This window comes from Pogona vitticeps, chromosome 6, assembly GCF_051106095.1.
Source record: "Pogona vitticeps strain Pit_001003342236 chromosome 6, PviZW2.1, whole genome shotgun sequence".
In the NCBI taxonomy this organism is placed as follows: domain Eukaryota; kingdom Metazoa; phylum Chordata; class Lepidosauria; order Squamata; family Agamidae; genus Pogona; species Pogona vitticeps.
The window spans coordinates 53,486,729-53,514,340 of NC_135788.1; the positions used below are offsets into that span (position 1 = coordinate 53,486,729).

The 27,612-nt window shown below is 40.4% G+C and overlaps 1 protein-coding gene across 15 annotated transcripts in view; it reads right to left on the bottom strand.

Moving 5' to 3' along the window:
• ULK4 (unc-51 like kinase 4) overlaps positions 1 to 27,612 on the bottom strand; it is a 596,488-nt gene that overhangs the window by 307,744 nt on the left and 261,132 nt on the right. For all 15 annotated transcript variants that reach the window (XM_078377379.1, XM_078377378.1, XM_073003534.2 and 12 more), the window contains exons 28-30: positions 6,717 to 6,768; positions 6,485 to 6,626; positions 4,454 to 4,546 (exon numbers count right to left, since the gene is read on the bottom strand). In XM_078377379.1, coding sequence (XP_078233505.1) covers positions 4,454 to 4,546; positions 6,485 to 6,626; positions 6,717 to 6,768 — 287 coding nt within the window. The remainder of the gene's footprint in view (positions 1 to 4,453; positions 4,547 to 6,484; positions 6,627 to 6,716; positions 6,769 to 27,612) is intronic.

The window sequence follows — 27,612 nt, forward strand, 5'->3', positions numbered from 1 at the left end:
TTTATCATCATAAAATAGTCTGGTCAAATAAAACTAGGGATCTATATGACCAATGGACCAGTCATACCAAGCAATAAGTCCTTCAGCAGTCTTCAAAACCCTAAGCATTTAGTGGATAACTATAATACTTTCTATAATTGGTTTGAGAAGAATGCTGGGCTGCCCAAAGAAATCTTCATCTAATGTTCCACCGCTTACATGCTCAGGGCTCCTCTGATCTAGCTACACTGCATTTTGAGGCAAAAAAGAATTGCCAATCTCTCCTGGATGGGAAAAGACACACTTGTGCCCTAAGACAATGACCAGACTGATTCATGCTTCCTGTATCAGGAATACAAAGGAATTCTGGACATTGATATCATTTACAACCCCTTCCTCAACCAATGCCATACAATCCCTTATTTCTCCTGTCAAATGGACCAATTATTATTCAAATCTACTTACAGATTCTAATTCATCGGGAACTCAGTTCGCTGGGCAAATTTCTCGTGATGTTCCTCCTTGGCCCCCAGTTTCTGAACAGGAGATCTTAGAATTTATTGCCTCCCTAAAATCAGGGAAGGCTCCGGGACCAGATGAGATCCCAGCTGATTTAATTAAAAACAATCCGCACTGGTGAGCGAAACCTCTGGCCAGTTTGGTATTTTTCCTGATTCCTGGTTAACATCTATCATTATTCCAGTGTTTAAAAAGGGCAATCCAAGTATATCAGCTAATTGCCGCCCTATTAGCTTACTTTCAAGACTTGATAAAATATATGCTAAGCATCTAGAGAAACATCCCTTGGAATGGATGACTGATCTTAGCCTGCCTGGAAAGGAACAGGTAGGCTTCCGAGCAGGATCCTCAACACTCGCTCACACGCTCACTGTCGTGTTTCTAGCTGAGAAATACAGTGGTGCCTCGCAAGAAAACATTAATTCGTTCCGCAAAAAACACTGTCTTGCGAAAACATCATCTTGCAAAATGTGGTTCCCCATTGGAATGCATTGAAATCCATTTAATGCGATTCAATGGAAAAATTGTCATCTTGTGAAAATCGTCCACAGGAAACATTGTCTTGTGAAACGCGGTTCCCCATTATAATACATTGAAATCTATTTAATGCGTTCCAATGGGGAAAAAATTGTCATCTTGCGAAAATCGTCCATAGGAAACCATCATCTTGCGAAGCGCAACAGCGATCGCAAAAACTAATTGTCTTGCAGATTATTCGTCCCACGAGGCAATCGTCTTGGGAGGCACCACTGTATTATCTTCATTTCCATGGCAATCTTTTTGTTGTCTTTATTGATCTTCCAGGAATGTTTGACTCCATCAATCGATCTCTGCTCTGGAATAAACTGGCCAGCAAAGGAATAGACCCTTGTCTGCTGTTCTTGGTGCATAAACTTCACTCTGACACCAGTTGCCAAGTACGGGTCAATAATAAATGTCTTCTGCCCAAAGATATCTCAATCTCTAAAGGAGTTAAACAAGGATGTGTCCTTGCTCCTACTCTTTTTAATTTATTCATGTCAGATCTACTAGACCACATTGCCATAACTGAACATCATGCTCCTAGGATGGACTCATCTTCTGTTCCATTGCTATTATATGCCAACGATACTGTTCTCTTATCTACCACTGTTCTAAATTTAGCGAGCTCCATCAATTACTACTTAGCTCTGTTATTATAAATTTCTCTGGCTCTCCTGAGAGCTTAATCCAAACAATGTTAGCAGATAAACAACCTGATTTGACTGAGCGTGTAGCTCAAAGGAAGGTCGCTACGTCACCACACTTCTACACTTCCGGTAGTCTGCCACCAACCATTCCCTGAATTGAGTCACACAGACTGGAATGGATTTAAAAATAAAAGAACTAAATGTTTATTGATTGGTACACATGGATTGGTAAAACACAAATATCATGTAATCAGGTAACGAAAGGCTCAAGCTTATACAGGCTCTCCACACGTGTTCACACAGAACCCAACTCCTCCTCTCTCTCCCACCTAAAAACCTCCACTTTTTATATATACGACACAGCTCCTCCTCCTGATGTCCCGCCTCCCGACCACTATTGGATGATAACTTTCCCTCCAAACCCTTGAAGGACAGGTGACATCAGAGCTGACTGTAACAAATGTTAATCCTATAAGTCATCCGGGGAGGCAGGGCTTGTCGCGGTGCAGTCAGGAGATCCAAGGGAGCTCCCGGGAAAAGCTGGAACCGCCTGGTTTGGGGTCCCCTTAGAAATAAGGGAATCAAAGGAGAGACCAGGAGAGGTTTCTCTGAAGTATTTGGTGAGCAACAGATGGGGGAGAGCGGGCAGCAACCCAGTATTTCTTCCATCTGTAAAATTCACTCGAGCACAGATCGGATGCGGGAGCCATCTTGGCACTGAGCTGTGAGTACCCCCCCCCAGAGGAGAAGAGAACAAGTATGACGGCATGGAAAATATATAGTAACAAAGTAAGTTGAAGCTTTTGATTTATGAACAACCCCATTAAGCTGAAAAAGAAAGAAGGAAAGGAGCGGCGAGCTTTTGCTTACCAGCCTGCTTCTTCAAAAGTGAAATTGACTCTTAAACAGCAGGCTGGCTCAAGGCCAAAAGAGAGACAGTGATGGAAAAGATTTTTGTTCCTGAAAACAAAACAAAAAATACTGATGGACAGGATTTATGAGACTGAAACTTTGTGAATGTGGTTCAGATTGGATCTCTCTACCTAGACTGTGAAAATAGATGTTTATCTGGTTTTTGGAGAAGAAGGAATTAGTTTCTTTTTTTAGAAGCATGAGAACAGACTGAGAAACAAACAAAACATTGAGACATGACCAGTCTGACAGACTGAGAAACAAACAAAACATTGAGACATGACCAACTGGACTGAGGAGCCAGGAAAACCAGGACTGGAGTTTTTCTTTATGGATTCTTTGGACCAATGGAAAGAATATTAGTCGGATTACAAGGAGATCTATTGGAGAGACTGAAACCTTGTGATCGCGGAGTAGTTTGGACTTTTTTGGCTTGCCTGTGTGGGACTCTGACAATAGAATTTTGTTAGCTTTTTGCAGAAAAAGAGGATATTTTTGCCACAGTTGTATTTTAAATTGCCGGGCTAAAAGTTGATTTTATATATGATAACATCTGTGTATGGGTGGGAGGAAGAACCTAGGGGAAGTTTATGATTGTGGATTTGGTTTGTGAAGGATATAGTATTATTTATATAAACCCTACTTAATGGAAACATCGAAATGGCTCAAAATTTGGGAATAATGGCACAAAAAACAGACAAGGAATGGCAGATTAACATGCAGAAGATAATAACAGCAGGATTTCAGCAAATAAATGAACATTTTAATCAGAGAGAAAATCAGATGAAAGAGAGGTCATTGGATGTTAAACAACAGTTAAGTGAAACTGTATTAACTCCAGAACAGCCCTTATTAAGTAAGATACCAGGTAACATAGATGGGGTAAAGAGTTATCCAGTGATTTATTCAATTACTACAGTCAGAAAATGTGATACTGAAAATTGGATTGTTGTTTCGGATTCATTCTCCTCTTTCAAAAATTAGAAGAAAGCAATCACTGAAACAAGAGGAACATATTGAGAAAGTATGGGATGAGACAGAAATGGATATTTTTCAGATGTGATGAATAACTATCCAATTCAAAAGGAAACTGAATGATGGGATTTATTATACAAGTGGCCATGGTTCTCAGATAGTGTTGGAGTAACATATATTTAAACCGAAATAAAGCTATAAGTGGATAGCTGGAGGGCAACCAAATTACAAAAAAGCTGAAAGTGGATTTGTTATTGTAATATGACTAGATTCGATGATTGTATATTTTGTGTTCTCCTAACCCTTTCCTTTTCCTTCCACTCCCTTTTACCTTTTGTGTTCCCTACCCTATTCTTAGATAAATTAAAAGGAAAAAAAAACTGTAAGTCATCCAAAAATGAAAATCTACAAACACTTATTCTTAACTAAGTTCCATTACATTCATTGATGCTTATTTTCTCTGCAAGTGTTTAAAACTGAGTAAATAATGGTAGGAAGAATTGTTTGTTGTTAGGTGCCCTTAAATTGGAATTGACCTATAGCAACTCTAATAGGGCTTTTAAGGTAAATGAGATATTTGAGGAATGGTTTTACCAGTTCCACTCCCCCAATAAGTTTCCATAGCAAAGGATTACACAGATAAAAAACTGTGTTGTTAAGAGACCAAAGAGTTTATACTTCCTTTTCTCAAATAGCAATTCTGTATTCAACTCAGCAAATGGTTTTTAAAACTGCCCTCAGTTTCATAAGGGATTTGTCATAATCCACAGAAGTAGGGGAATCTGTTGTTCAATGCTTGTGGGAGAAGTAAAATATTCTCCATGGCTAGCTTAAGGCTTTACAATGAGAATAGACAATTTGTTGGACTATGATCCATGTAAGTATTAATGTTGTGTTACCTTGTAAAAGCAGAACTATACTCTGTTAGAGCAACCAGCAGCTTCAGGGCATAAGCTGGTACTGGGTCAGGGTCCGTTAGAATTTGTTCAAATCTGAGACAAGAGGAAAAAAACTTGTTAGACACAAATACAAGCTACTTCAACCTGGTATCTGAGACCCAGGTACTGTGAACAGGTTTCTGATTAAGCATCAGCTATCTTTAAATTCCTATGTTGGCTTCCTGCCTGTTTCAGAATCCAGCACAAGTTCCTTATCTTTAGCTTCAAAGTTCTCCATGGGCATCCGACCCATTAGCTCTCCACTTCTACATCCTGGTATGTAACTAATGTGATATTTGCTTGCATAGATTCATCACACTTCACAACCCTCCTCAAAAGTGTGCAATGATAGTAGTTTAAACAAACTATGGTTCCTTTTTTAAACTGAAAGTTGGATCATGGCTTCTTCAAAAAAAACTATGACGAAAACACACTATAATTTAAAGCTACATCCAAACACAGTCATGGAAAGAAACAAATCAATGCAATAATTCATGTTGCACCATCATTACTCCTCAACTGTTATGTTGAAAAAGCTAGAACCAAGCAAATAGAATAGCAATAGTTGAGAATTCTCTAGTGTTTTGTCACTTTAGATTTCAGCAATGCACACATGTTTTCATTTGCAATTATAAGTACTTCTCCTTCATGTTACAGAATTTGGTTTGAAGGAAGTGAGCAGAGATATGGTAGCAGGATCGATTTGGAGGTTCATTCACAGGTCATTTTTTACATAAAATTGCAACTTGATAAGGAATTTACCATTTTTTTAAAAAAGAGGTGGTTATATACATATTGTGCCTATGCAGCAGTTAACTATACAGAAGTTCTTACATAGTAAGATATAATGCACACTGTGGCCCAAGTTATCTTCGTCACTTTCCATTCCATGCTTTCTAGCTTTATTAGTCCATCCATTCTGCCTCTCAGTATGTATTTTCCTAAATCCATTCACTTATGATTTTAACTTATCATTTCCTTTGATGTCAAATTAGGACAGGCCACTTATCTCTACACCAGTCCTTTCCAACAAGTATTTTTCCTAATGCAAATATTTATCCTCTATATTAATATTTAAAATGCAACCAGATTTTCCCATGTTCTTCATTCATTTTTAAAAAAAACAGAACACTGAAAACCAAAAAAAAAATGTATTTCAATTACCATACAAGAATTCTCAATTCAAAAGTAAATGGACTCATCAACATCACACCAAGTGGAAAGACAGAATTCCAGCAAAATCACACTGAAAGAATTAAATAAAAATTCTTCTTCAAGAGAAGTCAGGTAGCTTTGAATTAATTAGTAGTAATTATTTGGGTGTCTTGCAGTTGTTTAGTTTTTACAGTACATACTGCAAAGGCCTGCATAAAACTCTCATGCTGACAGAGTAAAGTGCGATAGTGCTGGTTGTTCATTATGACTACCTTACTTCTGCTGTTTAAAATGGTTTAGCACCCAGTTACCTTTTGGAGTGTCTTTTCCTAAGTTCACCCTCCCATGCCACCAGATCTTTTCAGACTACGCTCCTCTGGGTGATGATTCCGAAGGTCAGGATATCTTCAATGAGAAGTTTGGCCTTCGTAGCAGTGGCACCAATCAGCTCCCAGTCAAGTTGCACCTGGTCCTCTCCCTACCTATTTTTAAGAAGCTGTTGAATATGCTGCTCTTCTGGGAGGCCTTCAAATACAGCCTCACTTGGATTTTTGGGCATCTTGTCCCATGACCTTATTTGAAACACTGCGCTGTTGGGGCTTAATGCTGATTTAATTTGCTTGTCTGCTTATTTTATGATTGTATCTTATTATTTTGTTTGTTATATCCTGTTTTATTTTACACTGCTAACTGACCAGAACAGTGCTGTGGCACTACTGGGGAGGTATAGAAATGAAATGAAATGCAATAAATCATTCAACCACAGTTTTAAAATGTGCAAGCAAAAAAGATTGGTTACTGAATTAGATTCAGTTAGAAAAGATGTTGTGCACTTACTGAGGTAGCAGTGACTCTCTAATAAGACACAGAAGTTTGTTGTCTGAATTAAAGTTCTCTCTCTCTTCAGCCATGACCCTGTGGCTTACAAGCACTGATGTGGTTTCAGAGAGCAGTCGCAAGCTGAAGAATCTCCATTCCACTAGAAAATATCAATGTGCCAATCCTGTGACCACACTAATGTTTAATTAAAGCAAAATGAGTATTTTAGTTGACGTAGGTATGTATTTACCATTTTGACTGAAGACCAAAGAAATTAAGGGTGGCAGAATGTAATCAATAACCTAAAAAGAAATCATAAAAAAGATCTGGCTTAGATTCTGACAGACAGAAACCTTTATTAGCATACTGTACAAAATTAAAACATACTAAGATGCAAATAAAACATTTAGCAGCTAACATGGCAGGGAACAGCCAAATAACATTGTTAGGGCTCAGAATTCTGCGACAGCACAATGCGTCACCTCTGCATGATGGAGTAGATGTATCTGACTGTTGTCAGGGTAAGTTCTGTGGGTAAACCCGTATATCTGCCCTGTGCTAAGTTCGAAGCTATAATATTGCACCTAGCAAGGGTGAATGTCCATCGGTCTTGGGGATGCTCTAAGAGATAGAGATAATTCGGTCTTCTGCCATGGGAGAGGGGCAACTGAAAATATAGTGGGGAACAGACCCTTTGTGCAACACTGAGCAGGATTTGCCCGTCAATATCCAGAACTCTATTTTTGATTGTACAGAATATTTGGGATAAGGGTATTGAACCCAGCAGATCTAGTGACAACCCCAGGGTCTTTATTTTCTTGATAAATAGGGCCAAACATTTTGGAAATACTCTGTCAGAAAGCAGCACTTGGAATAGGATGTCCTGGGATGAGCAGAAACAGTTTCTGACCCAGTATTTAAAGAATCTAAGCCAAGCCAGGTTCTCAATCCTGTCTTGGCCGACTTCAAGGCATAGGAGACACAGCGGAGCAGGTCAAAGATTTATACAGGAACACTGACTGGATCCTTTCCACAAAGCTGTGGAATGCAGACATCCAGATGGGGATGCCATGAAGAAAATGTACTGCTGATTTGTATTAAAAATCCGCAGTACAGTGGGGATGTACGAGGGGCCCCAAGTACGATGGAAGCATAGGACAGCCTGCACTGAAAGCTTTGCTGACTTAATTGCTGTCTGCCGGTGAATCGACCAAGTGTGTCTATAATGAAAAAAGACAACCAAATATTAAACTCTCTGACATGCTAGATAGAATTACCATTGAAAGACCAAGAAAAGGTTTTCCATGCTTCGCAAAAGACTATAATTTTAGATTTCACTAAATTTAGTTGGAGCTTGTTGAGTGTCAAGTAGTCATAGCAACCGCTAACTAGCCACTTTAGGCTGACCCTTGTGCAGGACAGGAGAACCATGTCATCGACATATGACTGAAATCTATAGGGCCTAGTTTGGGATTATGGCCATTGATACTATGTAAGAGTGGGGCATGATCATTAATAAATAAGTTAAACAGAGTTGGCTCCAGAACACAGTCTTGCTTCACTCTGTGACGGACAGGTCAGGGACCACTCCTGTCCGTTACAATGGAACCCTGATTCAAGAGCCAATAGCTGGACAGAAAAGGCGGAACTAGAGATATATAAGAGAATGGATGACAGTTAAAGATCAGTTAGAGTCTGAGTTGAGAGTTAGAGAAATGAGTTAGGAGTTAGAGAAGACTTCAGTCAGGGATCAGTTAGAGTTTCAGTCAGGACCAGTCTTGTGTTAGTGAAGAGTGACAGAGAGACAAAGAAATGAATAAGAAAAGAAATGAATAAATACTTGTATTAACATGATTCTGCATAAGCAAATATAAATGTTACTAAAGCACAGTTGATTGATTAAATGAAATAATTCCATCCATGATTTACTTTACATAATTTACTGATGAACACTTTAATAAACTTTGTTTGATTGAATAACACTGATTTAAGAATCATATTTGAGTGAGGAGAAATCCTCTGGTGGCGGCGGAAAGGGTTGAAAACAAGTGTCATTCCCTAAAGTGAACCTGGGTTGTGTAGAGAAATAAACCGGGGAACTGGGTTCATGACACACTCCGATGTTGGAAAAAATCTGATTGGAAAGGACCACCCTGCATCGATATTTTTATGTGACAGGTAAGCCTGCATTGAGTTTTTGAATCAGAAAAAGGAGCCTCCTACCAGTGCCCAGTTTAGAGAGCTTTAGCCAAAAAATATCTCTGTCTACAGAATCAAAGGCCCCTTTTAGGTCTAAAAAAGTTGTAAACAGACGAGTGTTCGGCTGTGAAGCATATCTGGTGATCAGATGTGATAGGATTATACAATGGTCTAGTGCAGTGATGGCTAACCTTTTTGAGCCCGAGTGCCCAAATGGCGACACAAAACCAAATTATTTCTTTCAAAGTGGCAACACTGCAATTAAATCTGAAATATAGAACTCATATATTTGTCTGAATTAATCATCACCTTTTGTCTTCAAAACATAAATTTTAATGATAAGAATATTTTTATTGAAAAATAACCATTAACTCTACTAAATGGAAACAAATATTAAAGTAATACAAGCCAGGCAATTTATACAAACTTTTAAAATAATTATATGCATGTATTTTTGATAAGGGATACTCAACTTGGCATGCTTTTGCACATAGTGAGTTTTTGATGTTGTATGCATGCTGATAATTTGTCAAACCTTGGCCCATATGATGTTAGTTTGAGAGCATCACATGCAGCACCCAGACAACCTAGATAGTGTGGCTGCTGACCTTGAGCCAGACATCCTAGAGAGTGAAGTCAAGTGGGCCTTAGAAAGCATGGCTAACAACAAGGCCATTCCAGTGGAACTATTTAAAATCTTAAAAGATGACACTGTTAAGGTGCTACATTCAATATGCCAGCAAGTTTGGAAAACTCAACAGTGGCCAGAGGACTGGAAAAGATCAGTCTGCATCCCAATCCCAAAGAAGGGCAGTGCCAAAGAATACTCCAACTACCATACAATTGCACTCATTTCACACGCTAGCAAGGTTATGCTCAAAATCCTCCAAGGTAGGCTTCAGCAGTATGTGAAACGAGAAGTCCCAGAAGTACAAGCTGGATTTCGAAGGGGCAGAGGAACTAGAGACCAAATTGCTAACATGCACTGGATTATGGAGAAAGCCAGAGAGTTCCAGAAAAACATCTCCTTCTGCTTCATTGACTATGCAAAGGCCTTTGACTGTGTGGACCACAACAAACTATGGCAAGTTCTTAAAGATATGGGAGTGCCTGATAACCTTACAGTATCTATCTCCTGAGAAACCTACACTTGGGACAGGAAGCAACAGTTAGCAACAAGTGAGGAGGAATTAAAGAACCTTTTAATGAGGGTGAAAGAGGAGAGCACAAAAAATGGTCTGAAGCTCAACATCAAAAAAAACAACAACAAAACCCAAGATCATGGCCACTGGTCCCATCACCTCCTGGCAGATAGAAGGGAAAGATATGGAGGCAGTGACAGATTTTACTTTCTTGGGCTCCATGATCACTACAGATGGGGACAGCAGCCACGAAATTAAAAGACACCTGCTTCTTGGGAGAAAAGCGATGACAAACCTAGACAGCATCTTAAAAAGCAGAGATATCACCTTGCAAAAAAAAGGTACAGTGGGGTCTCTACTTAAGAACTTAATCCGTATTGGAAGGTGGTTCTCAAGTTGAAAGGTTCTTATGTTGAATCTGCATTTCCCATAGGAATGCATTGAAAACCATTTAATCTGTATCTGCTCTTTTCCGTCCATAGAAGCTACTGTACGCATAGTCAAAACTATGGTTTTTCCAGTAGTGACGTATGGAAGTGAGAGGTGGACCATAAAGAAGGCTGACTGCCAAAAAATTCATGCTTTTGAATTGTGATGCTGGAGGAGACTCTTGAGAGTCTCCTGGACTGCAAGGAGAACAAACCTATCCATTCTGAAAGTAATCAACCCTGAGTGCTCACTGGAAGGACAGATCCTGAAGCTGAGTCTCTAATACTTTGGCCAACTCATGAGAAGAGAAGACTCACTGGAAAAAACCCTGATGTTGGGAAAGTGTGAAGGCAAGAGGAGAAGGGGAAAACAGAGGACGAGATGGATGGATAGCTTCACCGAAGCTACCAACATGAAGAAGGCATCTTTTAATTTCGTGACTGCTGTCACCATCTACACTGATCATGGAGCCCAAGAAAGTAAAATCTGTCACTGCCTCCATATCTTTCCCTTCTATCTGCCAGGAGGTGATGGGACCAGTGACCATGACCATTTTTTAAATGTTGAGCTTCAGATCATTTTTGCACTCTCCTCTTTCACCATCATTAAGAGGTTCTTTAATTCCTCCTCACTTTCTGCCATCAGAGTGGTATCATCTGCAAATTCCGGTTTGAGATTCCTCCAGTCCACCCTTTTGCATGCTTTATTGTGCATATAAGTTAAATAAGACAATATACAGCCTTGTCGTACTCCTTTCCCAATTTTGAACCAATCAGTTGTTCCATATCCAGTTTTAATTGTTGCTTCTTGTCCCACTCAGGAGATAAATATGGTGGCCAGGCACACCCATTTCTTTAAGAATTTGGTCTCTAGTTCCTCTGCCCCTTCGAAATCTAGCTTGTACTTCTGGGAGTTCTCGGGCCACATACTGCTGAAACCTGCCTTATAGGATTTTGAGCGTAACTTTGCTAGTGTGTGAAATGAGTGCAATTGTACAATAGTTGGAGCATTCTTTGGCACTGCCCTTCTTTGGGATTGGGATGTAGACTGATCTTTTCCAATCCTCTGGCCACTGCTGAGTTTTCCAAACTTGCTGGCATATTGAGTGAAGCACTTCAACAGCATCATCTTTTAAGATTTTAAATAGTTCCACTGGGATGCCGTCACCTCCACTGGCAGTTAAGGCAACAAGGTTGAGTGAATATGAGGAAACATTCGAGAGATGGAGGACTGCGTTGGTGACCGGTTGTATCCTGAGAGTTCCAGAGATCCAGAGGGACTACACCAGTGGTGCAGATGAGTCCAGAGTCGAAACAAGAGCCATGCTGAGCCAGGAGGAAGACAACGGAGACCTTCATCCAGTAACATTCATGAGCAAGAAGCTGCAAGCAGGTGAACAACACCTTTCAACGATAGAATGTTAGTGTTTGGCAACTGTATGGACTTTGCAGAAGCTCAGACCGTACATATGGGGAAGACATTTTATTCTTTGTACAGATCATTCCCCACTGCTATGGCTGCGATTTATCAGAGCAAATAATAATAAATTGATGAGCTGGGCACTGCTGTTGCAGGATTTTGACTTTGAAATCAAAAGGGTCAAAGGGACTCAAAATGTAGTGGCCGACACCTTGTCAAGAAGACCAGAAGATTGAAGAATGAAAAAGAAAGAACTATATTAAAATGTAACTTTAATGGTAGGAAAACTGTCCAAATTAAATGTTATAAAAGTGTATTAAAAATGATTAAAAATGTAAGTGCACATAAATAAATAGTAAACAAAGTAGGTTTGTATTGTATGATGAGAACAAAATGTTATATGATGATAAATGTAATTTAAATATAAAGTAAGAATATTAATATGATGTAAAATATATCATAGAATAAGTATATGCTACAAATGGTGAAATGGAAATTGTTTTTTAAATATTAGTAAGTAATTGCATTTGTTGTTCATAAGGGTAACCTACTATAAGTGTTACCCCATGACACAAACTTTCCAAGGGGGGAGGTATGTGAGAGACAGCTCACACATCACTCCTGTCCATCAGGTTAGAGCTCTGGTGTGGGAGCCTATGATAGGACAGGAGGGGTGGAACCAATGGAACTAAAGGGGGGGAAAGACAGTTTTAGACAGTTAGGGCAGTTGGAGAGTTAGAGAGAAGAAGAGACAGAGAGATATAGAGGGATTGAAAGCGTTAAGACAGACAGTTAGGTTAGAATTAGGACAAGGACTTGGAAAGTTGGTGTATTTGAGAACTGAAGGAGTTAAAAGTAATAAGAAAGCAAATGAACTGGTTGAATATTGTAACACAGTGATTAAAGTGAATTCAATATAAGTAAACATATCTAAAGTCCAAAGCACGTTAAATGAATGAATAATACAAGACCATCCATGATTTTCCTTATGAGATTTACCTATCAACCTATAAATAAACATCATTATATTTGACAGCATTGATCCGTTATTCATATTTGGTATAGTGAGGAGAAGATCCTCTGGTGGCAGTATAAAAAGGAAGAAAAAAACAAGTCGTGCCCAAAGGCGAACCTGGGTGTTAGGGAAAACAAGCAGGGGAGCTGGGGGTGTGCAACAGTTGCTTTGAACCAGCCACCAGTACCCCCACTTTATTATCTCCTGAATGCCCTCAAAGGTCTTGCATGTATAAGGAGCTTTTATACAGAAAAAAGTCTTTAGAAGTGGCAGAGCCAAGCTGAAAAAGAGAAAGGCTTGTATGAGGCCCAGGAAAGAATATTCTGTCCTGAGGATCAAGTAGTAGAACTGAGAACCATGGAGGGGAGAAAATTGCTTTTGACAGGGACGGAACAAGTATTTTATTTTATTTTTTATTTATTTTATTGATATCCCGCCTATCTGGTTGGTTAAGACCACTCTATGCGGCTAACAACATAAAATAAAACAGTGAATATATATAAAACAGTTTTACATAAAATAAACATAATAAAATAGACAAATGAAGGGAGAAAGAGGGCATCAGGGATTGACTGGAGGGAAGGCCTGCCAAAACATCCATGTTTTAAGTTGATTTTTAAAGGGGGCCACACAAATCTCAGGAAGTAGGTTGTTCCAGAGGCAAGGAGCCACCGCCGAGAGGGCCTGATTTCTTGTCTTTTCCTTCCGGGCCTCCCTTGGCATTAGATTCCTCAGCCTCAACTCCTGGCTCGCACGAGTGACACGGGTAGATCTAGGTGGGAGTTGGCGTTCCGCCAGGTATCGAGGCCCTAAACCGTTTAGGGCTTTGTACGTAAGTATCAACACTTTGAAGTCGATGCGGAACCGGATGGGCAGCCAATGCAATGCGGCCAGAGTGGGGGAAATATGCTGGCATTTTTTCACTCCACTGAGTAGTCTAGCCGCCGCATTCTGCACCACCTGAAGTTTCCGCAGCAGCCTCAAAGGCAGCCCCACATAGAGTGCATTACAGTGGTCTAATCTTGAGATTACGAGTGCATGCACCAAGGTAGTGAGCGCCTCGACATCGAGACAGGACCGCAGCTGGGCTATCCGCCTAAGATAAAAAAGGCGGTATGGACCACCGACGTCACCTGAGTTTCCATAGTGAGCGCTGGGTCCAGATGAATCCCCAAGCTGCGGACCCCATCCTTGGCGGGAAGAGTCACCCCCCCAAAAGAGAGGGAGTTTCCCCATCCCCCAGCTGTAGGGGGGCACCCACCCTCAGTACCTCCGTCTTGTCCGGGTTCAGCCTCAGCCCGTTCTCCTGCATCCATTGCAGTACAGTCCCCAGGTAGCGCTGAAGGGACAGAACGGCATCTCCTGCAGTTGGTGAAAAGGAGATGTAGAGCTGGGTGTTGTCAGCGTACTGATGACACAAGGCTCCACACCCCCTGATGACCCCACCCAGCGGCCTCATATAGATGTTAAACAGCATTGGGGAGATAATCAACCCCTGTGGAACCCCACAATTGAGATTTCACGGGGCCAAAAGACTCTCCCCAAGCTGTACTCTCTGGGGACGGTCCTCCAAGAAGGAACGAAGCCAGGCCAGTGTGAGGCCACCAATTCCCAACTCAGAGAGCCTCCCCAGGAGGATACCGTGGTCAATGGTATCAAAAGCTGCTGAGATGTCGAGGAGGACCAGCAGAGACATTTTGCCCCTGTCGGCCTCCCTCAATAGGTCATCACACAGGGCAACCAATGCTGTTTCTGTACCATGGCGCGGCCTGAAGTCCGAGTGAAATGGATCCAGGGCATCCGTTTCCTCCAAGTGTGCTTGAAGCTGGTCAGCCACTACCCTCTCGACCACCTTGCTTAGGAAAGAAACATGACAGGCCTATAGTTGCCAATTTCATCCACCGCCAAACTTGGTTTCTCCCTAATAGGCCTAACGAGTGTCTCCTTGAGGGGAGATGGAAACCTGCCCTCAAGGAAAGACCCATTGATTATTACAGTGGCCCATTCCGTTGTTATAGGCCTGGCTGCTTTGATTAACCAGGCCGGGCAAGGGTCTAAGGAGGAGGTGGTGGCACGACAGCAATCAAGTGCCCTGGCCACAGAATCAGGCGTAACAGGCTGAAAGGAGTCAAAAGTTGCCGGGCAAGACGGAGCGCTGGACATCTCTGCTTGACTCACTGTATTCATAAAAGGAGAGAAGTCCCGGCGGATGGCCTCCACTTTAGATTTTTAAAATGCTGCAAATTGGTCCGGTGAAAAACTAGGGGGAGGCCCGTCACTTGGACCAATTCCGGATAGGTCGCGCACTATATGGAATAATTTCACCTGCTGGTTGGACGCTTCGCTTATCCGGTTAGCGAAGTATGCTCTACTGGCAGCCTTTACCTTAGCCAGGTAAAGGTTAGTAGTGACCTTGACAGCTATCCAGTTATAATCCGTCGGGTCCTTTCTCCATTTGCGCTCTAGCCGTCTCCTAAATTGCTTCAACACCCGGAGGTCCTGGTTAAACCAGGACGCCAGGCGGGCTCTGCACTGGAGAGGGCGTTTAGGTGTGATCATGTCTACAGCCCTTCTTTTTTCCTTGTATTATAGTATTTTTTTGATTGTTGTTTATCCCTATTATATTTGGAACTGGCTACGTTTTTCATATTGTGGATTTACCAAACACTTTATAAGTTTGGCTTTATTGGAATACAACTATACTACACCCAAAAAGACCTTAGAGAAGCTTTGAAGACTTTAAGATATTTCTGGATAAGACAATACAGAATTTCAACTTTAACTACTTGGGACTAAAACTTACTAAGATCCAATCGGGATCTTTGGAACTGTACAAATAAATAAACAATACAGAATTTCAACCTTATCTACCTGGGACTAAAACTCCATTAGGATTTTGGCTGGTTCTGTGGTACTTTTGGCAGCTTGGTACCATACATCTCTGAACCCTGGACATTGTGGAAAAAGAAAACTTACTAAGATCCAATCGGGATCTTTGGAACTGTACAAATAAAATTTTTTTTGAAAGAATACTAAAAGGAGACCTACACAAAGAACTAGAAATTTAAACTGAATCCTGGAAATATATCACAAATAAATACTGTACTTGATAGCAATACAAGGGTTATAAACAAATACTTGATTGTAATAAGAGGGACAGATTAGTAATACTATGTTAAAAGAAAACTGATTTAGTTTATGACTTGCCCTCTCAAGTAATATTTGAGAATATGTGGGATATATAATACTGGAAAAAATATATTGAAGAGGAAGGATTGCAAGGAGTTTTAGAAAATGAGTACTAGCACAACCAAAGGTGCAAAAAAGGTGGGGACATCATCAGGAGCTTCCTCCAATGCATCCTCAACAACAGCAAGTCCAGCTCAGCAGAAAAATATAGGAGATATGATACAAAAGGAACAACAGAGTAAAGAAATGCAATCTATCCTAGAGATGTTTACAGACATAAAAATAAATCAACAACGGATAGAAGAAACGATTGGCACAAACCAAGTCAGGCTAGAGAATAAAATGGAAGAGATTAATCAACAGATAACTACATTAACTAACCAAATCTCAGAAATAAATCAGGAAGTTCAACAGAATAAAATACAAATTCAGCAGCTAGACCAGAAATGCACAGAAAATAGCAAACAATAGTAGCATTGAAACAAGAAAAGGACAAAACCCAAGAAATCTTAAAGAAATACAAAGAAGCAACATTGACAATAGAAATGGACAGAGCATCAAATATTCTGAGATTTTGTAACATCCCAGAAAATAATGATATGGATCTACTGGATCAAATGGAGGAAGCCTTAGCGGAATTTCTAGATATAGAAAAATCACAGATGAGTCGCGAAATCGCGGAGATCTTCAAAATAAACTCAAGTTTTGCGAGGAGGAACAAGATGCCAAGAGATGTCCATATAACCTTTTTGAGGAGGAAAATTAAAGAAGACATACTGAAAAGGTCAAGGGAAAACCCATTAAAGATCCAAGGTGAAGAAATTGAAGTCCTAAAGCAGATCCCTTGGAAAATCCGAGAGATTCGAAAACAATACCTCTTCTTAACAAAAAAATTAAATGAGAAGGACATAAACTTTAGATGGATAATACCCGAAGGAATTATAGTAAATTGGCAGTCAAAAAGAGTTAGATTAGACAACTTGGATAAAGCCAAAGAAGTCTATGAGAAATACATCGCTACAATAGGAAAACAAAGTGTTTTAACAGAGGTAGAAGAAGAAAGGTGTGTGACAAGACAACAAGGGAAAAGAGGAGAGATTGACTATGAAATTGAGGGAAAGAGGGAAACTAGAGCAAAAAACCCAATATATAAGTGAACATGGAAACAATAACAACAATATTTTCAGTAAACATAAACGGACTAAACTCTCCAAGGAAAAGAAGGGAAACTTTTTCAAAGCTACAAAAAGAAAAAGCAGATATAATTGTTCTCCAGGAAACTCACATTAAAGAAAACAACTGTAAACTATTAGAATATCCAAAGATAGGTAAACTGTTTTATGCCTGTGACCTCAAACAAAAGAAAAGAGGAGTTGCCATTTATGTGAAAAGCCATAAGGAAGCCAAATTTATCTATGCGGATCAAGAAGGAAGAATTTTAATGATAGAAACAGAGATAAATAATAGAAAAAACACTGGTAGCTGCCATATATGCTCCTAACCAAGCCCAAGAAATATTCTATAAGAGGCTTTATAACACTCTGAGAGAAAAGAACTATCAAAATATTTGTTTAATAGGAGACTTCAACACCATAGTGGATCCAGTAAAAGACTACAAAAAGAATCATAAAGGGAAAAAGAAAAGAAATACACTACCCAAAATATTTTTCCAAATCACAGAAGAGCTTAGACTGGAAGATACTTGGAGAAGACACAATGAAGACAAGCTACAATATACTTTCTACTCAAATCGACATGAATCCTGGTCCAGGATCGATATGATATGGACAACATCTGAGTTGAGGATAGGAATATAGAGGAAGTAAATATACAAACAAACATATGGGCAGACCATAACCCACTTAAAATTACCTGGAAAGAAGTGAAACAAAAAGGAAGGTGGACACTCAATACAAAGATCCTGAAAGAACAAGAATTTATAAATTACGTGAAAAAAGAAATGAAACACTATTTCAAAGAAAATGAAACACAACACACTTCGACACAGACGATATGGGATGCAGCAAAAGCGGTATTCCGTGGATTGGAATATCATATATAATCAAAAGGAATAAAACAAAAAGACAGAGATACAATAATATGAAAGAACACAAGAAGTTGGAACTAGAGCTACAAAACAACCCTAGCAACAAATTGGTGAAAAAGGAAATGAACATCCTGAAACATAAAATGAATCTTATAGAAACAGAAGAAATGGCACAACAAATAAAGGCCGCAAAGCAAGATTTCTTCGAAAATGCAAACAAACCAGGACACTGGCTAGCATATAAATTGAAGAAACAAAAAGAAAAAAGATTAATAAATAGAATAAAAGACAAAAAAGCTGTACTACAAACTCAGAAAAGCCAAATACATAACATAATAAAGGAATTTTATACTAATCTTTATGAAGCGCGAGTAGTAGATGAGAAGAAGATAAGAAACTATTTGGAAAGAGCAAATCTCCCCAAAATACCAGAAGAAATAAAAAAGATGATGAATGCTGAAGTAACAATGATGGAAATAATGGAAAATATAAATAAGCAAAAAAATGAGAAAACTCCTGGTCCAGATGGACTCCCCGTGGAATACTATAAAATATTTCAAGAAGAATTATTGGAACCACTAAAAAAGTGTGTAATCAAGCATTAAAAGAAGCAGCGATTCCGGAAACCTGGCTGGAAACAAACATCACGCTATTACCTAAGGAAGGAACAGATCTAACTCAAATAGGGAATTATAGGCCAATTTCACTACTTAGCGTAGACTATAAAATATTTGCAAGTGTCATGGCGGAAAGACTGAAAAAATATTTAGTACAATTCATACATGAAGATCAAAATGGCTTCCTCCCCAAACGACAATTAAAGAACAACATAAGAACAATAATAAATATCTTAGAATATTATGAAGAACACCCAGAAAAACAAATGGCGCTTTTATATTTAGATGCCCAAAAAGCTTTCGACAACCTAAACTGGGAATTTATGAAAACACAATTGGAGGTCATGGACGTTGGACGAAACTTTCTAAACATGATAAAAGCAATTTAAACAAGGCAAATAGCAAAAATAATCGTAAATGGAGACGGAACAGACAAAATCGAAATTACTAAAGTTACACGACAAGGGTGCCCACTCTCTCCTCTCCTCTTTATTCTTTCATTGGAAATACTGAATAGAGAAGTAAGAAAAAATGAAGAAATACAAGGAACAAAGATTAAAGATGAAACATACAAACTCCAAGCATTTGCGGACAATTTGGTCTTTATTCTGGAAAATCCAGTGGAAACAGCCCCAAATTTACTTCAGCAAATAAAGGAATATGGCCATGTAGCTGGACTAGAAATAAACCAAGAAAAAACAACATTTATAACCAAAAATCTAACTCAGGAACAAAAGACTCAACTTACATCCAAGACAGGAATTCAAATAGCCAAGAAAGTAAAATATTTCGGAATAAATTTGACTGCTAGAGGTTCCTCATTAAAAGAAGACAATTATGGGAAACTCCTGGAACCTATAAAACAACAGCTGACAAGATGGGAGAAATTACAATTATCTTTTCTAGGTAAAATTGCAACGATCAAAATCAACATCCTTCCAAAAGTAATTTTCCTCTTTCAAAACCTACCAATTAAATTAGAGCAGAAATTTTTCCAAGAGTTAAATACTTTAGTTACAAAATTTATATGGCAAAGGAAGAAGCCCAGAATTATACGTAAACTGTTACAAGATGCAAAAGAAAGAGGAGGATTTGGCCTACCGAATTGGAATTTATATTATCAAGCGAGTGTTCTGAACTGGATTAAGGAGTGGATAAAATTAAAAAACAAAAGAATACTATATTTAGAAGGACATGACCTTCAGGCGGGCTGGCATGCCTTCTTATGGTATGGGAAAGCAAAAACCCATAAATACTTCGAGAGAAATATAATAAGAAATTCTTTACTAAAAGTCTGGGAAAAAAATTAAATGTAAAATATATATGAAAACTCCTAGGTGGATCTCACCGATGGAAGCATTCACGCACCCAAATCTATTGCAATTTGAGAAAATTACGACATATAACGAGCTCCTAAATGAGGAAGGACTATTAAAGACAAAAGATCAACTAGAGAGTCAAGGACTGACTTTTTCATGGTGGCCCCAACTACAACTGCAATCAATTTACAATCAAGATAAAAAAACACGAGGATTTTATAGTGAATACACAGCACTTGATAAAATACTACTCACTACAGAAAAACAACAAATTCAAAAAGCATACAAGTTTTTATTACAATGGGACACTCAAGATGAGGAGGTTAAGGAAACAATGGTAAAATGGTCAAAAAAAATTTGGATATAGTATTGAACTTGAGAAATGGCAATAAATGTGGACTAAAAATCTTAAATTAACATTAGCAACATCTTATAAGGAAAACCTGTACAAAATGTTTTATAGATGGCATCTCCCTCCATCCAGACTTGCAAAAATTTCTGCCAATATTTCGAATAAGTGCTGGAAATGTAAAAACCAAGAAGGAACCTATTACCACACATGGTGGACATGTGATATTGCAAAGAAATATTGGGTCAAAATGTATACATGGATTAAACAAATGATTAAGCAAGAAATACAATTTAAACCAGAAACTTTTTTACTGGGATTAATACCAAATAATAAAAATAAGCAAAGTTACTACTTAATATCACATGTCCTTACAGCTGCTAGATTAGCATGGGCACAAGTATGGAAGGAGGGAGACCCACCAAAAGATGAATTGATTATCAAAAAAACACTAGAGTGCGCAGAAATGGATAGACTTACAAAGAGACTAAAAGGGCAAGAAAAATCAACTTACTATGAAAGCTGGAACATGTTCTACGAATGGTGGAAAACAAAAACTTTGTAATAAATAGAAAGTAAGTGACCAAAAGGAATAATGAGGAGAAGACATTGCTGAAAGAAATGTGTTATTATACAAAAGGCTTGTAGGCTAAGCTCTACAGTATGTATCATTTGTAGATAGAGATTTAGGCATATGTGTGTATATATATGTCTATGTATGGATATGTGTATATATATTTAAAAAATGAAAAAAAAAAGACACAAGAGGCAAGCCGGTGCGATGGAGAGAAGCGCTAGTCACCCACCACTGGCGCCATCTTGGGGGAAAGTAGTCCTTAAATCCTTGCAAGGCAACCCCCTATCTAGCGTATCACAGAATGAAGAAATAGATTCAGATAACATACTCATTGCATCTAAAACAAGCCAAACGTTGACTGCAATCAAGAGAAACTTGCATCAGAATATTAAAGTGACCCATGAGAGTGGTCCCCCGCATAGGGAAAACCTTTCAATGAGAATACCTGTGAGTGAATGTGTGAGTGAGGAGGAAGGCGTAAGCCCTGACTTCTTAAAGAGGGACACATCCAGAGATGTTTGGGAGGAGGAGAGGGAACTGCCTACCCTTTCCCCAGCTGAGAAAGTGAAGCCCTGATCCAGACTTAAAGCAGGCGTCACTAAGAAACAACCAGCAGACGATATACAGTGGACAACCGAGTGGCCGATGACCTCCAGTCAACAGAAGAGAACACAGGTGGAGGAGCCAGTGATCATCAGAGGGACCCCTGAGTGCCAGCAGATGTGTGTCCAGCTGAAGGAGGCAGTAATGCCTGGACCAGTCCACGGCGCACCTTACTACAACGGGAAGGTGAAAGACTTGGACTTTGTAAACCACTGAGTAAAAGAGACGCAGATCGTGCCTAGAAAGCCAAATGAATGATGGGGGGGGGGGGAGAAACAAAAATAGTAATGCATAATATATATTCTGTTGATAAATGGTGATGAAAAATTTAATATTGATGGACAGAAATGTGAAGAATGCAAGGACTTTTAAAATAAACTGGAATTAACTATTTATTTATTGGTTAATTTCTATGTAAAAGTTTCCTGATTGTGATATATTTCTGTAAGGTTGAAAATGTTAAATGTAGTAAATGTAAATGATAAAGTAAAGTATATTATTGAATTGTGGTGGAATGTTTAGTGTAAAAAGTTATTGTGATTGTTCTAGTAAATGTGGTATTGTTTACAGAATTGTGCCAGATGGTAAGTAGAGTTTCATGCAATTGTGCCTGAAAATGCGTTTCCCCTCCCAAACAAACATATTTAAGAGGGGAGGTATGAGGCATTCACCCTTATTATGCTGAATAGGTTATGCATTATTCATGTTTTATGTTGATGTGGTTGAGAGGTGGGGCCACTAGAGATGCTAAAAGGTGGAGCCAAAGAGGAGAGTGGAGTGCAGTCAGAGTTAGAGAGAGAGGGGGAGAGAGAGATAAGTGGAAGATTTGAGTAGTGTATAGTAACCAGTAAGATAAGACAGAAGATTGTTATTGATGCTTGATGAACCTGAAGAAGATACTTATGATTATAGAAACATCTGTAATCAATAAACCTGTTTTATTCAGAAGACAGTGATGAATGGACCTTTGTCTTTCCTAAGTAAAGTACGTTGATAAAGAAATCAACTGGTGTCAGCGTGTGAAAAGGTGTTTGTTTTTTTGTTTGTTTGCCTTCATGAGCTCTCTGTTCTGGGAAGACAAACGGGGGCCACAAAGGGCAAACATCACCATCACTAGCAAAAGGCTCGCCCACCCGGAACTCGGCCACACATGGTAGTAGGGAAACAGGGATCAAGATATAGACAATCATGCTGGATCCATGGGGGGAAATGTATGTGAACTTGCCATCATCAGTGAGCTCTGTAAGGCCATTTATCCCAATTAAGCTTCTAAGTAGAGAAGAGTTTTGCCAAATGAGTCCCCGCATCGTTGATTTGATTGTCTTTAGACTGCCTCTCTGGGACATAGAGATGTAACAGAGAGGCATATATGGATGCATCCAATAGATGATCAAATATGGCCTCACCCTGACCTACTCTAGCATTGAAGTCTCCTGCTAGCAGAAGAGGGATTCCTAGAAACCTAAGATCAAGATCATCTAGGGCATGACTCAAGGCTTCCCATTGACAGACCCTATGTGACCTAGAAGAGGCTGGGGGCATATAAACATCGGATATCAACATTTCTTGGGTCCTAGTCTGGATTTTGCAGCTACCATCAAATGTGAGAACATAATCTGAAGATAAGTAGTCAGCAACCAGTATTGCCAGGCTCCCAGATGGGTGGCCCTTTGCCTTGAGCCTCTGTACTGGAAGGGAATATGAGGCATATCCTGCTAGTAGGACACAATGAACTGCCCTTGTTTCTTGGAGTAGAATAATATTAAAGCCTCGGAGGAGATCAGTAAACTCAGGGTCCTGCAGCTTCCTATACCACCCAGCCACATTCCAAGAGATCAATCTGAGGGTGTTAGAGGGGCCATCGATAGGCGAGTGGGCAATATGTCAGTTGACAGACAACAGTGGGGCACGCACCATCAGGTTTAGTGGCAGGCTGTCTATATGAGGTCCACCCTGGATAAGTTGTCTATGGCAGAGGTAGCCGAGGGATGTAGTAGTGCCTGTGGGTCCATGGGGCAGCCACTGAGCTCCATGCAGTTGTGAATGTCCATGCTCTCATTGATCAAATTTGAAGTGTGACTGGATGTTTGCAGTGGTGCCAGTGGTTCCTTGCTCTGCCTAGTCTCTTTGAAGTTATGCTGTTGAGGGGGGGCTGATGACTAAGATCAGCCCCTGCTGCCACGTCCTGACTGGTCATCCTGTGATCCTTGAGCTGCTCCAACGAACTGGGCACCAATAGACAGTGGAGAGGTTGACGACAGGAGGACCACTGGGGTGTAAGTAGGTGAGATGTCAGGACGTAGTGGCAGCTCTGCCTGGGTATGTTTCTTTTATGGGGGGATCCTACCCTTGCAAGGGTTCATCCTTACAGATAGCTCGTTGAGGTTAGAAATATTGGGGATACTCATCCCCTGAGGGAGTAAGAGGCTTTCAAGAGTGCTCTTGGGCTGAAAGGGTTCGAGTAGCACCAGAAACTCCTGCCTTAGTGCCTCTACCTTACTGAGCATCAGTATCTGATTCTCCTGTGGAAGCGCTTTAAGCCCATCAGTGGCCTCATTAGGCAGAGCCTTGCTGTCAATATCTATATCAATCCATAGTAGCAGTCCCCCTCGGTCAGGACCACTGGTGGAACTTGAACTGGAACATATATGAGGTAATAGGGATATAGGCACAGTCTGGGGGCACTCAGCAGTGTGCTTCCAAGGAAGGAGCTCCAAGATTGGGGTGATCTCAGAGTTCTCCATAGGCAGTGTCTCCCTCTGTCCATCTGCTTCAGTGGAAGTACCAATTGTTTCTAGTTGTTCCAGTGTTTCAATTAAAGGTCTGGCTGGTGATATTAGAGACATCAGATCTACCAATGTGTCTAGTTCAGGAGGGGTCTGACCCCTTGAGGGGGGTCTTTTGTCTGGTTGGAAGACTAGGTGCATAGACCCCAGGAGTTGATTTCCCAATGCACCAGATGAAGACTTAGGTACTGGGAGATCAAGAGGAGAGTCGCTACAAAGCTCCTTACTTTTTCTTTTTCCTTTGTATTTTTGATGCTCTGGGTGCTGGTTGAACTGGGACAGGACAAGTGAGCTTCCACACAAAGCTCAGGATGAGAAAATTTTAGCTTTAATAAGGAGCTTCCAATAGTGTCAGTTGTTGCTTTTAGTTTGGATATCAATGACGGGGCACCTAGGCTTGTTAACAGGAGAAGAATCAGCTCTGTCGCTTGCACTCTGGAAGCCGTTATCTCTTGGACCACTGGTTCTTAACCTTGGGTTACTCAGGAGTTTTGGACTGCAACTCCCAGAAGCCTTCACCACCAACTGTGCTGGCTGGGGTTTCTGGGAGTTTCAGTTCAAAAACATCCGAGTAACAAAGGTTAAGAACCACTGTCTTAGATGAAGGCTAGGCAGCTGTCCAAGACTCATCGAACATGGGACCTCGAGGGGAGCTGATAAGGGCCCTTTCAGCTTGTTCTTTGGAAACAATGATTTAATAGGCATGTCGCTGAACATTCTTCGCAAAGATATGAACAACTTTCTGTATCTGTGTTTATTTCTTGACTACAAGTCTTCATTTGAAAAACAAATAATGATTATGGATATTCAATGATAAAGATAAAGCAGTCAGTTCAGGTAAATATTTTCAGGATTGCGTAAAAGAACACACTCTATCGAATCTTTAAGTGAACTTTGCCATTGGGCTTCTATCATGTTTAAAAGATAATTTGTATAGCATATGGTGTGAGTTCTGTCATGTCAAGCTGGAACCAATTAATAGCAAACCTATTACAGCTTTTAAGTTAAGCAAGATATTTAAGGAGAAGTTTAACTAGTCCCACACATGCACCCCAGCTAGTTTCCATGGCCAAGTGAGGATTCCAACTCTATTCCCCAGAGTCCTAGTCCATCTCACTATCCATTACACCAGAGGTCATCAACTTTTTTCCTACCGTGGACCGGCTGAGCCTCTGAAGGAGGTGGGATGCCCCCTCGCGCTAATGCTCTTGGACACATGTGCAAAGCGTTGGGGGAACGCATGCACTTCTGGTGCACGTGCATGACCCACTACTTCACGCATGCACAGGAGTGTGTACTCAGCATCCCGGCTCTTGGCTACCCATGCTGCTGCTGCCAGGAGGCCAACAGCCAGAGCACCCAGCCATGCTCAGCCTCCTGGCTCTTGGCCACCCCCTGCCGCTGCCGCTGGGAGGCCAGTAGCCGGAGAACATGGCATGCTCAGCCTCCCAGCTCTGGGCCATCCCTGTCGCCACCGCTGCCAAGCCACAAAGACAGACCTCCCACCCCCCACATGCACTCCCCTCCCACAGCTGTTTTGCATGTCCCGTCACATGCCTGAAGAGGTGAGGGAATGCTCACGCCGGTGCGGGACACGCACGCGTGCACAAAGCAACTGTGGGGAGGGGAGTGTGTGCAGGGGGTGCGGGAAGTCTGTCTTCGCAGCCTGGTTGGGCTCAAGCCACAGACCGGCAACAGGCCACGGACCAGGAGTTGACAACCTCTGCAATATACCACACTGGGAATCTTACTGTGTCAATATAAGCAAATCCCATATGTTAATTTTAGATTACTAAGGAAGATATACGTGTCCATGGAACAATGCTGCTCATTCACATACTTAGAGGTACCTGACAGTTTACCCTTATGAACAACAGAACATATAGGGAAAATTACATACAAAACACTTACCATCATAATATACTTACCAGTTACGTCCTAAATCATATACCATATTTTACCATATATTTATACATACCTTATACAGTATTAGTTTTCTCTCTATTATTATGCCCACTAGATCAAACTTATTACTTTAAACATTTGAAAGAATCAACGCAATTACAAACATTCGCATTACTCACATTAAGACAGATTCCATTTCCTCTACATTAATAATGCTACTCACCATTATTTTTACCATCATTCTACACCTCTCAGTTCATCACCATCCAAACTTTGCATTTTAATCATATTTCACAACTATACATAAACAGAACATTTAATACAACATTACACTCTTTTATCCATTCATTAATCATCTGGCCTTCGAGACCAGGCGTCAGGAACCATATTCTGAGTCCTTTTTATGCTGCGGATGTCAAAGTCAAAATCTTGCAGGTTCAGTGTCCATCTTGCAAGCTTACTGTTAGCGTCTTTCATAGTTTGTAGCCACACCAGAGGGAAAGAGTCAGTGCAAAGGATAAACCTCCTTCCCCTAAGGTAGGGTTTCAGTCTTTGCAGCGTCCAAACAATTGATAGGCACACCCTCATGTTGGCAGACAAATGTCTCTCACCAGGTCGGAATCTCAGCCGTTTCTGCTATCTTGGGGTTTTCCTCTAAACTGGGGCATCGTTCAAGATTTTCAGGAGTTAGTGGAATTTTCTTAGCTTGCGCAAAGCATTCATTTAAGGTAGGGTCTTTGTTTTGTTCTTCAATGAAGGATAGATTCTTAGGGTTTCTCAGAATAACCAGATCAGCTGTCTCTCTCACTTCTCTTATTTCAGGAAGATTTCCATCATTTTCCTCAGTGGCTTCAATTTGCCTTCCCTGAGAGCGAGTTGTCACAAAAACACTCTGCACATGCTCAGCTAAAGACCTATTAAACACGGGGCAGGAATTTGATCAGATATGGCCACCTTCCAAATTCCTGACCATCCCTTATATGTCATTGGTATTTCTGCCATAAGCAACGCCACTATTTCAGAATCAATCCCTTTAATAGAAATATTTTCATGATCGAACGTATTTTCCTTGGGGATTATATCAGGGTGACATACTATAACTTGTGAACAAGAATCTTTGAGCGCTAGATACTTATTATTATCAACATAGATAACATTGACTGAGCTGCGTAGAAGAAGATTCTGATTTATTTCTATCAGAAAGCACTGAACCACCCTGTCCTCAGGGAGACCTTGGCTCTCTGACCCTTCTGTTACTTGTGTTGCTATGGCAACACAAAATCTCTAGCCTGCTCCAGAGGCATCTGAGAATACGGCAGACGAGGGGGCGGAGCCAGGAGCAGCTTGAAGCAGCAGGAATCGGGTCTCCCGGTAACCGGCTGCTGCCGCAGGATCGACTCCCCTCAATTTTGGGGGAAGGTAAGGGGTGCTAGGAGAAGCTCCCCTAAGTCGATGAGGGGCTGAGAAAGCCGAGGAGGGGGAGCTGGCAACTTTCCTCCCTCGGGAAATCTCCCCCTTAGACAGAGATCCTGCCGGCGCCATCTTTACAT